This window comes from Lutra lutra, chromosome 7 (assembly GCF_902655055.1).
Source record: "Lutra lutra chromosome 7, mLutLut1.2, whole genome shotgun sequence".
In the NCBI taxonomy this organism is placed as follows: domain Eukaryota; kingdom Metazoa; phylum Chordata; class Mammalia; order Carnivora; family Mustelidae; genus Lutra; species Lutra lutra.
The window spans coordinates 18,189,387-18,203,376 of record NC_062284.1 but is presented as its reverse complement, the minus strand read 5'-3'; the positions used below and the strand labels follow the sequence as shown (position 1 = coordinate 18,203,376).

The 13,990-nt window shown below is 53.4% G+C and overlaps 1 protein-coding gene across 4 annotated transcripts in view; it reads left to right on the top strand.

Annotated features, from left to right (window-relative positions):
• Positions 1 to 2,151: 2,151 nt before the first annotated feature.
• The window catches only part of ADAMTS17 (ADAM metallopeptidase with thrombospondin type 1 motif 17), a 336,604-nt gene continuing 324,765 nt past the window's right edge, over positions 2,152 to 13,990 (top strand). For all 4 annotated transcript variants that reach the window (XM_047738521.1, XM_047738519.1, XM_047738520.1 and 1 more), the window contains exons 1-2: positions 2,152 to 2,361; positions 2,833 to 3,203. In XM_047738521.1, the coding sequence (XP_047594477.1) occupies positions 2,283 to 2,361; positions 2,833 to 3,203 (450 nt within the window). In that variant the 5' untranslated portion in view covers positions 2,152 to 2,282. The remainder of the gene's footprint in view (positions 2,362 to 2,832; positions 3,204 to 13,990) is intronic.

Sequence of the window (13,990 nt, the reverse complement as noted above, 5' to 3'; positions counted from 1 at the left end):
ACAAATGATTTAATACTGTGTGCATTTATGGAAGTATTATCATGTGCATTCTTCCTCAATTTGATTTAAAAAAATGACAACCAGTCTTGGAGTTCCTTCTGTGGTGTAAATATGAACTTACTGCATTGAAACGATGCCTTGTTTTCTAGCTGCCATTTATCTAATGATAGACATTCAGGTTTTCAGTATGTCTGCTCTTTTTTTTTTAAAGATTTTTATTTATTTATTTGACAGAGATTACAAGTAGGCAGAGAGGCAGGCAGAGAGAGAGATGGGGAAGCAGGCTCCCTGGCGAGCAGAGAGCCCAATGTGGGGCTCGACCCCAGGACCCTGGGATCGACCTGAGCCAAAGGGTGGAGGCTTTAACCCACTGAGCCACCCAGGTGCCCCAGTATGTCTGCTCTTAACAAGGCCCTGGGGTCAACATTCTGTAATGTGCGCCCGTGTTTCTCTGTGATCGTTAACCAGAAGTGGGATCACAGAGTTGTAGAGCGTGTACATTTTGGATTTGATCACAGTTTGTCCGATTGTTCTTCAAAGTGGCCATGCCAATCTGCACTCCCACCCAGGGGCAGGAGAGTGTCCTCTCCGATGCTTGATATTTCCTCGCACTTCAGTTTTGGACAGTCTGGGGGATGCGACAGTATCTTGTCGTTGATTCAGTCTGCATGGTCCTTTGGACTCGTGCATCAGAGCATAATCTGATACGTTGACAAGGATGACTTTAAACCATGCGAAGCAGAGTGGCTGATGCTCCCTGGCTTTCGGGGGGCAGGTCTGTGAGGTGGCTCTTTTGCTAACAAAGCTGTCCCACGAAGCTCTCCATGATTTCTTGTGCCATCAGCATTTGGCTGACGCTGCTGTCAAGGAGGAAGGGAAACGCACCAAGGCTTTTTTGGACGTGTGTGGATGTGTGTGGTACCCAGCAGCAAGTGGCAGTACCCAGAGCAGTGCATGACAGAGGCCAGCCCCTGTGGAGGGCAGGGTAGACAGAGCAGAAGAAAATTCTATCAGACACACTCTGGAGGACCCCCAGAGCAGCAAGTTTGCTGTAGTAAAAGAAGGAGGCTTTACTGAGAACCAGTGATACAGTCCACTCCCAGGGTTAACGAAATGTCCTGGAAGCTGGATAGTTTTCACCTCTGGATTCCTTCTGCTGACGCAGAATCCTGTGATATATTTTAGATTCTGAAAGGCTTCAAGCAGAGTCCAGTAGGAGTGTGGTAACCTCTCTGCTTTGAGAAAACAGAAACAGAAAACAGGACAAGGAAGGGAGAGGGAGAGACCCAAGAACGGTTACGCTTTGGTTAATTCTGTTTTGTTTTCTACAAGATGCTCCTCACGAAGCTAAAAGAATCATCTTTCTTGCAAACTTCAGTTATATTCTTGTGGGAAAAGAATGAACTCAACTGGAAGTCTAGGCTTTGCCACCTTGTATGAGTTTCCTAGAGCACCCCACCCCCCCACCAAAAAATCTGCCTGCCCTTGGAGCCTCTTTCTTGCTGTTTGTCCTAAGCAGCACTGGGCTGGAAGTTAGGACCACTTCTAGCTCCTGTTTTGATAGAAACTCACCCAGCAACTAGCAAGCTCCTTCAGCTCTCTCTCCCTCAGTTTCTCAGTCTGTAAGAGGGTGTGGTCACGCCTGTACTGCTGGTTTCTGTGAGGATAAAGGCGGCAGGAGGTTCGAAGGCTTTGCCTAAACGCTGCTACGTTGTACGCAGCCCTCAGGTGCAAACTCAGGTGTGCCAGAAAATGTCCAGCCACAAACAACCCAAACTAGTTTTACTGTAGACGTAGAGAGAACATGCTTTTAAGAATGAAACCGGTTGTCCAGGACGATTTCTGGCCTGTCTTCTTGGGATGCTGGGCAGCAGGGTCAGAGAGGAGTGTAACAAGGAGCACAAACTCTGAAGACCAGTCAGGTGTCCTCATAGGGCCTCCGCGGTAGCGCAGCTCCAGGGTCTCCATGGCGCCACCTGGTGTCCCGCCCCCGCCACTGCCCAGAAACCACGTGTAAGAAAGTGCTTACAACCTAACTACGCATCCTGGTTTAGACCCGTCCTAGCCAATGGGGAATGAGGAGGCGGGGCAGGGGAAAGCGAGAGCCCAATCGCCGCCTGCTTTCCGAGGAGAAGGCGGGGCTTGGGATTTACCACGTTGGGTTTGTCCGCAGCGCTAATTACTTTTTCCAAAGGCTGGAGGGCTTCACTCCGGCTGGCGCCGCCGCCTCGCGTGCTCCTGCTCCGCCACGAGCGTCCGGGGGGCTGCTCCTCCCAAGTACCATGTGTGACGGCGCCCAGCTGCCTCCTCTCGTCCTGCCCTTGCTGCTGCTGCTGGTTTGGGGACTCGACCCGGGCACAGGTAGCGCTCCCTCGCCCACCGCCCCTTCCTCGCCCGTGCCTCTCGCGGCCACCACCTTCCTCCTGCCATCCGAGGCGTCCTGGCGGCCCCCGCCTGCCTGCGCGGCCCGGGGCCGGCGGCGGAGCGCTGACAACTCTCGGGGCCGAGGGGCTGCGGGCCGCGGCCGGACGACCCGGCTCCAGGCGGCTCCCGGGCGGCCGCGCCGCCGCCGGGTCTCCCGGCGCCGATGCCGCGCCGCCGTTCCCGGAGGTGCTCGGGCGGCCGCGCTGGAGCCCTTCCCCCGGTGGCGCGGATCCCGGGCGGAGGCTCTGGCCGGCACCGAGGTGCCGCGGCGCGGGGAAGGAAGGGAGCGCCCGCTCGGGGCCGCGTTGTCCCGGCGCTGGACCCGGTGCGCGGCGGGCGGCCGGAGGGAGGGCGGGCGGGCGGCCGGGCGGGCCCCGCCGAGCTGACACGTCTCCTTTCTCCCCGCAGCTGTCGGCGACGCGGCGGCCGACGTGGAGGTGGTGCTGCCGCGGCGGGTGCGTCCCGACGACGTGCACCTGCCGCCGCTGCCCGGCGCCCCCGCGCCCCGAAAGCGCCGGCGCCCCCGCGCGCCCCCAGCCGCCTCGCGCGTCCGGCCGGGCGAGCGCGCCTTGCTGCTGCACCTGCCGGCCTTCGGGCGCGACCTGTACCTGCAGCTTCGCCACGACCTGCGGTTCCTGTCCCGCGGCTTCGAGGTGGAGGAGGCGGGAGAGGCCGGGCGCCGCGGACGGCCCGCCGAGCTGTGCTTCTACTCGGGCCGCGTGCTCGGCCACCCCGGTTCCCTCGTCTCGCTCAGCGCCTGCGGCGCCGGCGGCGGCCTGGTACTGCCCGCGCCCCCTCCGGTTCTGCCCGTCGAAATGTCGCCGCGCCGGGGGTGGTCCCCAGGGCAGGTTGGGCTGGGGGTGGCTGTTCCTGGGCGGGAAGTTCAGCCTCCAGGGTTGCTCTCCCGCCGTCCGGAGGGAGCCTCCCCTCTTCCCGCCCGGACCTTCCGGAGGGTCTCTGAGCAAAGACGGTGAGAGGGGAAGCAGCGGACTGTCCAGTGCCTGCCACTGGCTGTGCGGAAGCTCTGAAGTACACGGGGACTGTGCAGTTCTGGAGTTGCCCAGAAGGATACGCAGCAGTCCGCCCAGGGGAGCACAGGTCTGGCGGGGAGGAAACCTTGTCAGGCCCCTAGACGGAGAGGCGCACTTCTCTCATATTTACTTGTATCTGCACAGGTGTGTATGTGTGTGTGTCACGGGTAACACCTCTAGGTGTGTATCTCTTCTGTTCTTGGATATGGGGGTAGGGTAGTAAGCATTCACCTCCCTGCTGTCCCTCTTGAGTCTTTCTGTACCCGGAAAAGGAAAGTTTGACGGGGTCCCCGACAAGCTACTAACCTCTTCTTAGTTGAACGTGAGAACCAAGAGAATGGGTGTTGGACCCTTTGTTCCTTTATACCACGGGCAGGTATGTGTCTGGCAGCCACCTTCAGCCAGGTCTTGGGGGTGCTTACATTGGTGATAATGCCCTGTTCCTGTCCCCAGAAGCTCCCTTGCTGGGGCAATAGCTACCCCACCCCCGGCGACCTTGCCCTGACACATTAGAAGTACCTGTGCAGTGCTCGGAGGGGCAGGGGATGTTCTTGTGCACCCCTGCCCTGCTTATGCTCACACTCGATCCCTGTACACCGGTGCCCAGCCGCATGCTTCTCAGCTTCTCCATCTTGCCCCCTGGGAGCGCACATGGCTGGCAGATGGGCTGCCCCCAACAGAGCCTGGTATGGCTCAGAGCGTGAGACACCCGGGTTGTTTCTGTATCTTCTGTCATGACTGGCCTCTGGGAGAGCAGTTTCTGATACTCTTTTGTGTCTGTTCTTCCCTGGCAGAAGAAAACTGCTTCCTCCATCTCCACCTTATCTTGCTCCGCCGTCTAGAATTCTCTAGCCCTTACCCACATAGTATGCGACCAGTCCTAGAGAATCTGCCACAGAGCTAGAGAGCCTGGGGGTCCAAGTCTTTATGTAAGACTACTGCTTTCCTCCCAGCTCGGCAGAGGATCTTGGGGGGGGGGGGGGTCATTTCCTAGGATTTCCCAGGCTTTCACTAGCTCTCCTTGCAGGATTTTTTCTGAGTCCTGATCAGAATGTGATCTACTTTTGCTGGGCTGGAAGAAATTGGCGTCTTCGGTTAAACAAGGAAAATGGACCGTGGAGGCAGCCTGTTAGGAGCTAATGTGGAACAGGGGCAGAGAATGTGGGCTGCGGGTGAGGAGGCTTAAGGAGGGGTGAGAAAGGCTCAGATCACCGTAGGACTCGGGTCAAGGCTGTATCATGTTCTGGGAGGGACTGGAAGGCCCACATCATTTTTCCTGTTTTTGCCAAAGTGTTTAAAGTCTAGGTCACATCACTGTACTGTACATGGAAACATCTGAATCCCATTTGCTGCGGTTTGGTGAGTTTCTGTAGAGGTCAGAGTTTACACTTCTCGGTGTAAAGTTTCCAGCGAGGAGCAGCTATCTGTGAAGGAGCTGAGGGTGGAAATCTGGATAACATTGATTCCAAATCCTCACCGAGTTGAACGCGGGGCCCTCTCACAGATGGCATCCGAGCTGTGCGCGCTGTGCGAAGGTTCCCCTCAGTCCTCCCGCGTTCGGAAAGACTGTGCTTCCCTTCGGCACCATGTGAGGGCGCTGTGCTTTAGATAAAAGAACCCCGCCAAGAGTCTGCGTTCAGTGTGTACCAGCTGCGGGTGGACCTCTAAGACTTTAGATTCTGAAATTCCTGCAGCAGCAGACACTTCTGGTGTTTAGTCTGCCGTGTTCATCCTGTTCGTGGGAGCAAAACGTCGGACACTTCCTCCTAAGTGCCCTCTGCAGAGGAAGGGCCGAAGGCAGGGAGGAAGTGACTCAGGGCGGCCCTCTTCATCGCAAGGTAGTCCTGGGACGTGTGGGAAAGCAACGGGATCTCAGGCTAGACAAGTTTGCAGGGCCCTTTACCTCGCTTGGATTTTGGTTCTCGAGTGTGTTCGAGAGGTTCAGGTGGGTGGTAATGTGTCAGTTACTGCCTCGGGAAGTGGAATGCGGCATGTGTGTTGTGTGTCTGTGAGGACAGCCTCAACCGCAAAGTGTGGGAGAGGAGCCATAGCAAGTAGGAGATTTTTGATGTCCATAGATGGGAGCATTCCAAAGCCACCTTGGATCTAAAGGTCATGTAGAGCCTGGGGCTGGCAAACTTTTGCTGGAAAGGACCAGGCAGTGAAATATTTTAGGCCTCGTGGGCCATATGGTCCCCGTCAGGGTTAAGTCCACGCCGTCCTTTTAGTGCAGAAATGCCGTAGACAGTAAATAAACAGATGGGCATGGCTATACTCAATAAAACTTTATTCCGATGTTGAGTAGCAATTAAATCCTGATGCATCAAATATCTCTCGAATGACTTAGCGGCGAGTGTACGGTTTAGGGGAATGTGGGCTCTGTTCCCAGTTGCGTGGCGTCTGTGCTGTCTCCAAAGAGGTATCTGTTTAAAGCAGATGCATAATTAGAGTAGATCATTACTCGTTTATGGGGCATGAAGCGTAAATCTCGTGTTGCATTTCGCCTCTTCTGCTTTGGACTGTGGGCAGAGGCGTGGGCCGGTGGTGTTCTCCCTCACTTATCTTGAAAAGCTATGCAAACTGCACTTCTTGGCTCTTCGGAGACCCTAGGTGCAAGTAATAATTGTTTTCTGTTTATGCTTCTTCGTTTTATTTACGTCTCAGGGAGCCCTTAGACATTACCTAAGTTTTTGGAAGAGTTTCTACAACCGTACAATTTCAAAGCAATGAACTTTGGGTATGTGAGGCAGGTATTTCCACCCCCAGAGAATTTGTGCAAGTTTGGATCAGCTGCTTCCTGTGAATGGGGCCAGCGCCCGGAAGGCCAGCAGAATTGGGATCAGGTTAAACTTCACCCGAGCGGGCAGCATAGGAATTTTAAGTGATAGACTGAGTGTCAGGGTCTGAAAAAGCCTGAAATGAGCGAATGAAGGGGCTGTTTTCCATCCCCACACATGAGGACAGAGAGTGGGGGAGGCCCCTGGCCGTGGGGTTGGTCTGCTAAGCTGTAGCCGATCTTCCTTAATGAATGTAGGCTCCAGAGGGTCCTCCAACCTGACTCTGTCCCTCCCTTCTGGGCCGAGGCTGTGGCCTGCTGAGGCCAGCAACGAGAGAAATGTTGAGATCAGACAGGACACCCGGGAGCCCTGGTCCGTGGAACTTGAAAAAGCTGTACATCTTTGCCAAGCCACCCGAGAGAGAGAGAGAGAGAGACAAGGTCAGGGATGTTCTTGGCAGGTTTTCCCTGGAGTCACAGCCATGCTCTGTGGGATCTGTCATTCCGGTGGCCCCTGGGGTTGACCTGATGGCCCAGACCAACCTGGCTCTGGCTGATCAGCTCGACTAAAGCACAGGGGACCACTTTGGTGGCACATCATTTGTGGTCTACTCAGGGGCTTTGCAAGAACGCTCGTCTCTGTTCCGTGGGGGTAGGCTGATGGGAACAGAGTGGGGCAGGGGTCAGTCAGTGAGCAGGTGGCCTGGCAGTTTTGGGGAGCTCCATAATTAAGAGGGCAGACTGCTTTTCCATGACTCCTCTGATGAAGGGGACAGGTTTGGGAAGTTGCCATCTCTTCCTTTGGAATGATCAGACCCTTTTGATTGATTATAAAATCACTTAGCTTTTTTTTTTTTTTTTAAAGATTTTTATTTATTTATTTGACAGACAGAGATCACAGATAGGCAGAGGCAGGCAGAGAGAGAGAGAGGAAGGGAAGCGGGCTCCCCACTGAGCAGAGAGCCCAATGCGGGGCTCGATCCCAGGGCCCTGGGACCATTACCTGAGCTGAAGGCAGAGGCTTTAACCCACTGAGCCACCCAGGCGCCCCTCACTTAGCTTTTTATTTATTTTTGTTTTTTTTTTTTTTTAAAGATTTTATTTATTTATTTGACAGAGAGAGATCACAAGTAGACAGAGAGGCAGGCAGAGAGAGGGAGGGAAGCAGGCTCCCCGCCGAGCAGAGAGCCTGATGTGGGACTCAATCCCAGGACCCTGAGACCACGACCCGAGCCAGAGGCAGCGGCTTAAACCACTGAGCCACCCAGGTGCCCCTCACTTAGCTTTTTAATACAGCATCCCTTGATTACACACAGCCAGACAGGAATCCTCTAGGGCAGTAATAGTACGGTATGGAGATGATTTGGAAGGCAGCATGTAGACCAAACCACAGTGTCCTACATCATCATATTGGTGCCGGTGTGCTGAAGGCACAGAGTCCTAAGAGAGTCATCACTAATTATTCCTGAAGAACTCATTGCTTGCAGTGTAAATGTATTTGGAAAATGCACACACTTTTTTTTTTTTAAGATTTTATTTATTTGAGAGAGAGCATGGCGGGGGGAGGGTCAGAGCGAGGAGCAGACTCCCCGCTGAGCAGGGAGCCCGACGTGGACTTGATCCTGGGACTCCAGGATCGTGACCTGAGCCGAAGGCAGACACTTAACCAACTGAGCCACCCAGGCACCCTGCACACACGTTTTTTAAAGCCTCATAAAAAGAAACAGTTGAGTGGATAATAAGGATGTTAAGGAAAAGAGGGAAAAGACAGAGTGAAGTTGGGAGATGTGGAGGATTTGAAGGGAAGACCCCAGAAGGGAGAATTCTAAGGTATTGCCCCTCTTCCTCTGGAAGGACGTGCTTGCAGCCTCACAGTGATCTCTGCCCCCACTGCTCACGGGCATCGTGGTGGCCATGCGTGCTCCCCAGTCCTACCTATAGTCCCAAACTAGATTTCCGCATCTGAACTTGTATGTAGTTGGCAACATTGTAAAAAAAAGAAAAAAGCACAAGATGGGACGATAAACCAAAGACGTCTTAGACTGATTGCATTCTGGGGGTTTGTTTGCTGAGCTTTGAAATGTTGCGGCTGCCCAGGTGTGGACGCGTGCAATGGGGGACAGCTCTGCAGCTGCTACGTCGGAGGGAGCCACGCACGGTCACTGCTGATCCTTTCCTTCTGCCCGCCTCTGCACGCAGATGCACAGTCACGTTCTCGGTCTTTAGGAAATGAGGCTTCACGGGTGCTTGGGGCTGTGATCCCAAGTGAGCCACCTCCCCTGCACGGTCCCGGTCCCGTCTGCAGCCCCAGGAAGAGTAAATAACATCAGCCTCATGCGGCTGTTGATAGAATGGAGTAAGATAAAGTCTGTGAAATCATTTAGGACGAGCCTGGCCCAATAAGGCATTAAAAACATGTTTCTTCTGTTGCCCTCTGGGGCCCAGACTTTTCCAGTTATAAACCAACCAATCAGTCAACACTGTTGACTAAACGAACAGATCATTATCACACACCTGCCCTGGGTAGGACAGGTGGGTTCTGGTGGGTTTACAGCAAACCTCAGGAGTATAACGTGGGGCCTGTCTCGGAAGGAGCCTACACTGGAGCTTACAGGGTAGCCGAGGGGTAGAGCAGTGGTGGTGCTGGGGTGGGGTGGGGTCTTTGGGGAGAGGATTAGAGCAGAAGCAGGTGGGCCTCCCGTTCTAAGAGGAAGGAATGACGGCAGAGCCTCCAAGGCCAAGTTCTTCCCTAGATCGGGGTCCACGAGGTGGCTACGTGATGGGGGTGGGAGTGGAGATGGTTATCTTAGGAGATGGTAGGAGAAGAACTGAACAGACAAGCATGGGGATGAAGTGAGCCATCTAATTGGTTGGTGGCCTCCTTAGGTTGGGGACCAACCTAAGGCATTTCAGATTTATTGTAGAGTAGTGGTTCTCAGCTCTGTTCCTGGGAGGATTCCTTACTCTCGTTGCTGGGTCCCATCTCCAGAGTTCCTGAGCCAGTCTGGGTGGGCCTGGAGCTTGGACTCCTGATAGGTTCCCAGGTGCTGCTACGGGCTGGGGACCACGTCGTGAGGATCACTGGGCTCAAGGCAATGAGGAGCATTTCTGGCCTTTGACTTGGGGGAGGGCTAGTGATAACACTGTGGGGACACTGGAGGAGGAGGGTGCCTGCAAACACGAGGTGACGAGCCTCAAGTCTTGGGTTGTGGAAATGGGAAGCAAGGCGTCTATGCAAGAGAGAATCTGAAGGAAGAGCTGCCCGTCTTTGTGACCGGCTGTAGTGATCAAAAAGGGGGAGAAGACGGCGGTGACTGGTCCACGTTATGGGGGCAGAGGCTGGCTTTGGAAAGAAGACCAGGAATCTGTTTAGGTACCTGACATTTGCAGAGACAGCAGCTGACCTTTGAAGGGGGTTCTGGGTGGCACTCCAGGACGGGGGCAGTGGGACTCGGCATGGAGGCTGGGAAGCCCTTGTGGGGTTGGGCATGCTCCTGCCACAGGAGCTCCGCTGAGGGCCCCCAGAAAGGCGGAGGCAGGTGCAGGAGGGCCTGTCATCACAGGGTTGTTTTTCCTTCTTGGAAGCAGACTTGGCTCACGCAGGAAGCAGACTAACAACCCCATTTGCTCTGTACTCTTGAACCACCCACGCTAACCTGTCAATGGGGAGAAGACCCACCCCCCCCATCATGCTGGCTAACCAAGGAGCCACAGCTTTCTGAAGAAGGGACTCAGAGTGTTCCCTGGGCCCTGAAGTCCCAGCGAGGTGGACAGTCATGTGGTGGTGTCCCCTCAGGTGTGCCCTTCAGTCCCGGAGCATCCGCAGGACAGAGACTATATGTGTATTTTTTACGTTATTTTAAAAGCATTTGCTCCATTCTGCTGAGAAGTCGTGCTGACGTCCGCAGGTGAGAAAAGTCCGTATGTCCTTCATGCATTTTGCACGCGGCCAGGAGGGCTTATCGCGCTTCGGAGCCTGGGCCAGAGTTAACACCACCTGATTGGTAACGCTCTCCTAAGGCAGCACAGAAACACTTCAGAGCATCCCCCAGAACAAAGAGAATCGCCAGGGAGCCACTCAGAACTGTTACAGCCTGATGCATTTTATTGGGCGCACATTGCTTTGGGAGGATACTGTGCATCTTAGCGAACTGCTGACTTCTCTTTTAAGAACACCACTTCTGGAGGATGACTGCGCCCTTTCAAACCCCTGGGCCCCCAGCTCTGTCTGCAGCGGGCATTCCCTTATAGCCCTGCGTCTTCGGATGAAGTCTGCAGGCCCCTTTCATCTCCTGCAACCTCAGGCTCATTGCTGCTGTCGCTCGCTGTCCTTGGTATGACACGGAGGCCTTGGGAAGACATCCCTGGGTCTCGTTTCTCAGCATAGGTGGTGACCAGGGGATGAATACAAATCCAAGCAGCCCCACCCAGCTTCTGGGGCCACCGGGCAGCTGGGGGCTGGAAGCCGGGCCAGGGAAGAGCCCCGGGGTCAGAGGAAGGTCCAGTTCAAACCCAGGCTACCTTCAGACATCTCAGTCAAGGCAAAAGGTGGCCAGTGTCTCCGGCACCTAGCTAAAAGCTAGCAGGGTGCTTCTCAACCCTGACTGCACTTTGAGATCTCCTGGCGAGCTCTTAGTACCAGGGCCTGAGTCCCTGCTCCCTTCCCCCCAACTCCTGACAGATTCTGGTTCAGTTGGCCCAGAGTGAGGCCTGGGCATCAGGAGTTTCCCAGATGGCTCTCCTGCATAGCCAGGGATGAGAGCCTGTGAGTAAAGGGGATTGCAGAAACACCCTGCTGGTCCAGTCCATTCCATTGCATTCCAATCCATTCTCTTTTACTCTGTTTGCATTTTCCTGAGTAACTTCTGTGGCAGATACTGGAAAAAATGAGAGCTAATTGTGATCCTGTCTCAAAGGAACAAACGGTCAGGTGGTGGCAAATGCCCCATAATGCAGCAGGCAGGGAGGCAGAAGAGGGAAAGTGGGGGAAGGATAAGGAGGGCTGGCAAGTGTTTGCCCTGGGGCTAGATGGTGTGTGCATGTAGGGGGCACAAGTGGCACTTTTCAGCAGCACATTTTATCATTGGTAATGTGATGACAGGATGAGCATGAAGAGACATGTCAGGGAGTCTTGGGACAGCCTGAGACTGGGGGAGGGAGGGGTGGGGCAAAGTCCTTCCTTGCTCTGGCTCCCCCAGGGCTGTGCTGGGCGACTTTGCTCCCGATGCTAGTCCTGGCCATGCCCGCTTGCAAGCCGGGTCCCAGGAAGCTAAGAGCTGCCAGGTAGAGTCCAGACCGTCAGTCCACATGATCATCTTACCATTGTTACCAATGTCCTCCCCAAAGGGGTGGAAACCAGCATGCGGGTCCCTGCAAACAAGACCTGCTACAGCGAAGGGGCTACTTCTGCTGGTGGCTTGGGTGTGTGCACCTGTGTGCCACACCCCTGTGTCACACTGCACGAGAGTTACCCATTCCCTGGCCTTTTACACCATCGCTTGTGAAGGCGAGCACTGGACCGAACAGGTACCTGGCTTTGAAAGGGCTAGACCCAAGGGGGCTCGTGACCTGCCAAAGCGAGAGCATCTGAGGCAGAGTTCAAGTTGAGCATATCCTCCAGGGAGCACAGGGCGCCTTCCATGTGGGGCTCATCCCACGTGCTGTGCCCCACTTGCCAACTTTATTGTGACCCATGGAAGTGTTTGCCGTGGTGAGGTGTGTGTTCTGTACCGAGGCTTTCTTTAGGTGTAGCCCCAGCGGGGCTCTGCGTGCCCTGCCCCCCTGCCACCCGGCCACCTTCTGCTTCCACTCGTTCCATCTCCCCAAAGTATCTTCATGAGCAAATTTATGTCCTCACTTCAAAGGAGAGGGAAGAAAGCCGTGCTTTCCCGTGGGTCATGCAATGCCACTTCAAGACAGTTTTATTTGGGCAGTAAAATCTCGGAGTTGTTCTTGGCAGAAGTTCTAATGAAATGGAAACCTTGAAATCTGCTAGGAGCCGGAAGTAAGTTCTCACCCTGTGTTTTGGGGACTCCCCCTGTGTTTTGGAGGCGATCTCATGAGTTGATCTGGTTTACTTTCGGAGAGGTTTGGTGTCCAGACATCCGCTCCAACTGCTGAGGAGATCTGCTGTTTGGCTTGAGCGAGCTCTGTCCTAGAGACCAGAGGCCTTGCTGTGCTGGAGAGCAGAGATTTGGGTCACATGGGGGCTAGTTAGAAATGCACGTTCTCGGCGCCTACCCAAGACGCCCAGGTGGTTTTCACATGCGGTGGACTTTGAGAAGCACTGCTTCCATGTGATGTGGCCTTTAGAAAAGAGGCTCGGGGTAGGGAAAGAGGAGAGATGATGCTCAGTTCAGCCAAGGACTGACCTGCGAGCTGCGGACTCTGTTTAGTTAGGATGGTCCTGGGCATCCACCTGGAGGAGGCGCCGTGGGCCGCGCAGCCCAGCGTGCAAACTCAGGTCCTCTAGCCTGGGGCCCAGTGGGGTTCCTTGCTGGAGGTTTACCTTGCTTTGTTGACACCTCAGAAGGGAAGCTAGCAGCAGGCATCCCAGGGAAGGAGCACAAATCGGTTTCATGTGTCGGCATTGGTTCTAAGGGCTGGGAAGAGTTCTCTGCACCATATAAATGTATTTTAGAATTAAGATTCTCTCTGTTAAAGGAGCAAATGAAAAATCTTAGTTCTTGAATTTTTCCTTCCATTTACAAGTTGTGTTTTTTCTAATCTAGCAAGTGTTTTAAATTCTTTATTGAAGCATAATTAACAGTGTCATATTAGTTTCAGGCATACAATAGGATTCAAAAATTCCATACATTTTCCCGGGCTCCTCTAGATAACTATACTCTTAATCCCCTTTATCTCGAAGGTTTTTTGCTATCCTTTTCAAGGAAGCTTTGGATAATATTCGGGGCCTCTTGTAAATTTGGTGATTAACAACCTTGAAACCTTTAAAACTGTGTTGAGAAATGTAACATAGTCAGTTTCTTTTCCAAGTTCTCTGGTTGGCTGAGAAGCCCTTTGCAAGTTATTTCAGTGATCCCTACAAACCCAGTAAGTTTAAACGTGGGAGGTCTCAAGTTCTCTGACACATTCTATTACCGCTTCTAAACTTACTAAGATTTTAACATCACAAAGCTAAGCCCGTGATGAACTTTAAATTAGGTTCACAAGTCTCATCCAATGGATAGACTCTGTCGATTTCTCTTAAACACCACAAGTTCTGAAAGAATGTATAAATCCCCTGCCACAAAGCTATTGATATATTGATACGTTGATATTGATACAGGACTGGCTCCATTGTCTTTCATTCTTAATATCTCCAGGGATGATATGCGTTTTCCCCCCCCTCATTAAGGATGTCCTTGTCATTCATCCCCAACAGCTTTGGCATTGCCTCATCAAGTAGACTTTTGGAGGCTGATTTTAAAAATAATTTTTTTTTTTTTAAGATTTTATTTATTTATTTGTCATAGAGAGAGAAGCGAGAGTGAGCACAGGCAGACAGAGTGGCAGGCAGAGGCAGAGGGAGAAGCAGGCTCGCTGCCAAGCAAGGAGCCCGATGTGGGACTCGATCCCAGGACGCTGGGATCATGACCTGAGCCGAAGGCAGCTGCTTAACCAACTGAGCCACCCAGGCGTCCCTTAAAAATAATTTTTAAAAGAAAGTTTTTTTCTATTACTAATAATGTTTTTTTGAAAGTGAACGTGGGAAGTCAGTGCTGCTAGATGTTATCTCTGCACCCCTGACGCCGCGCCA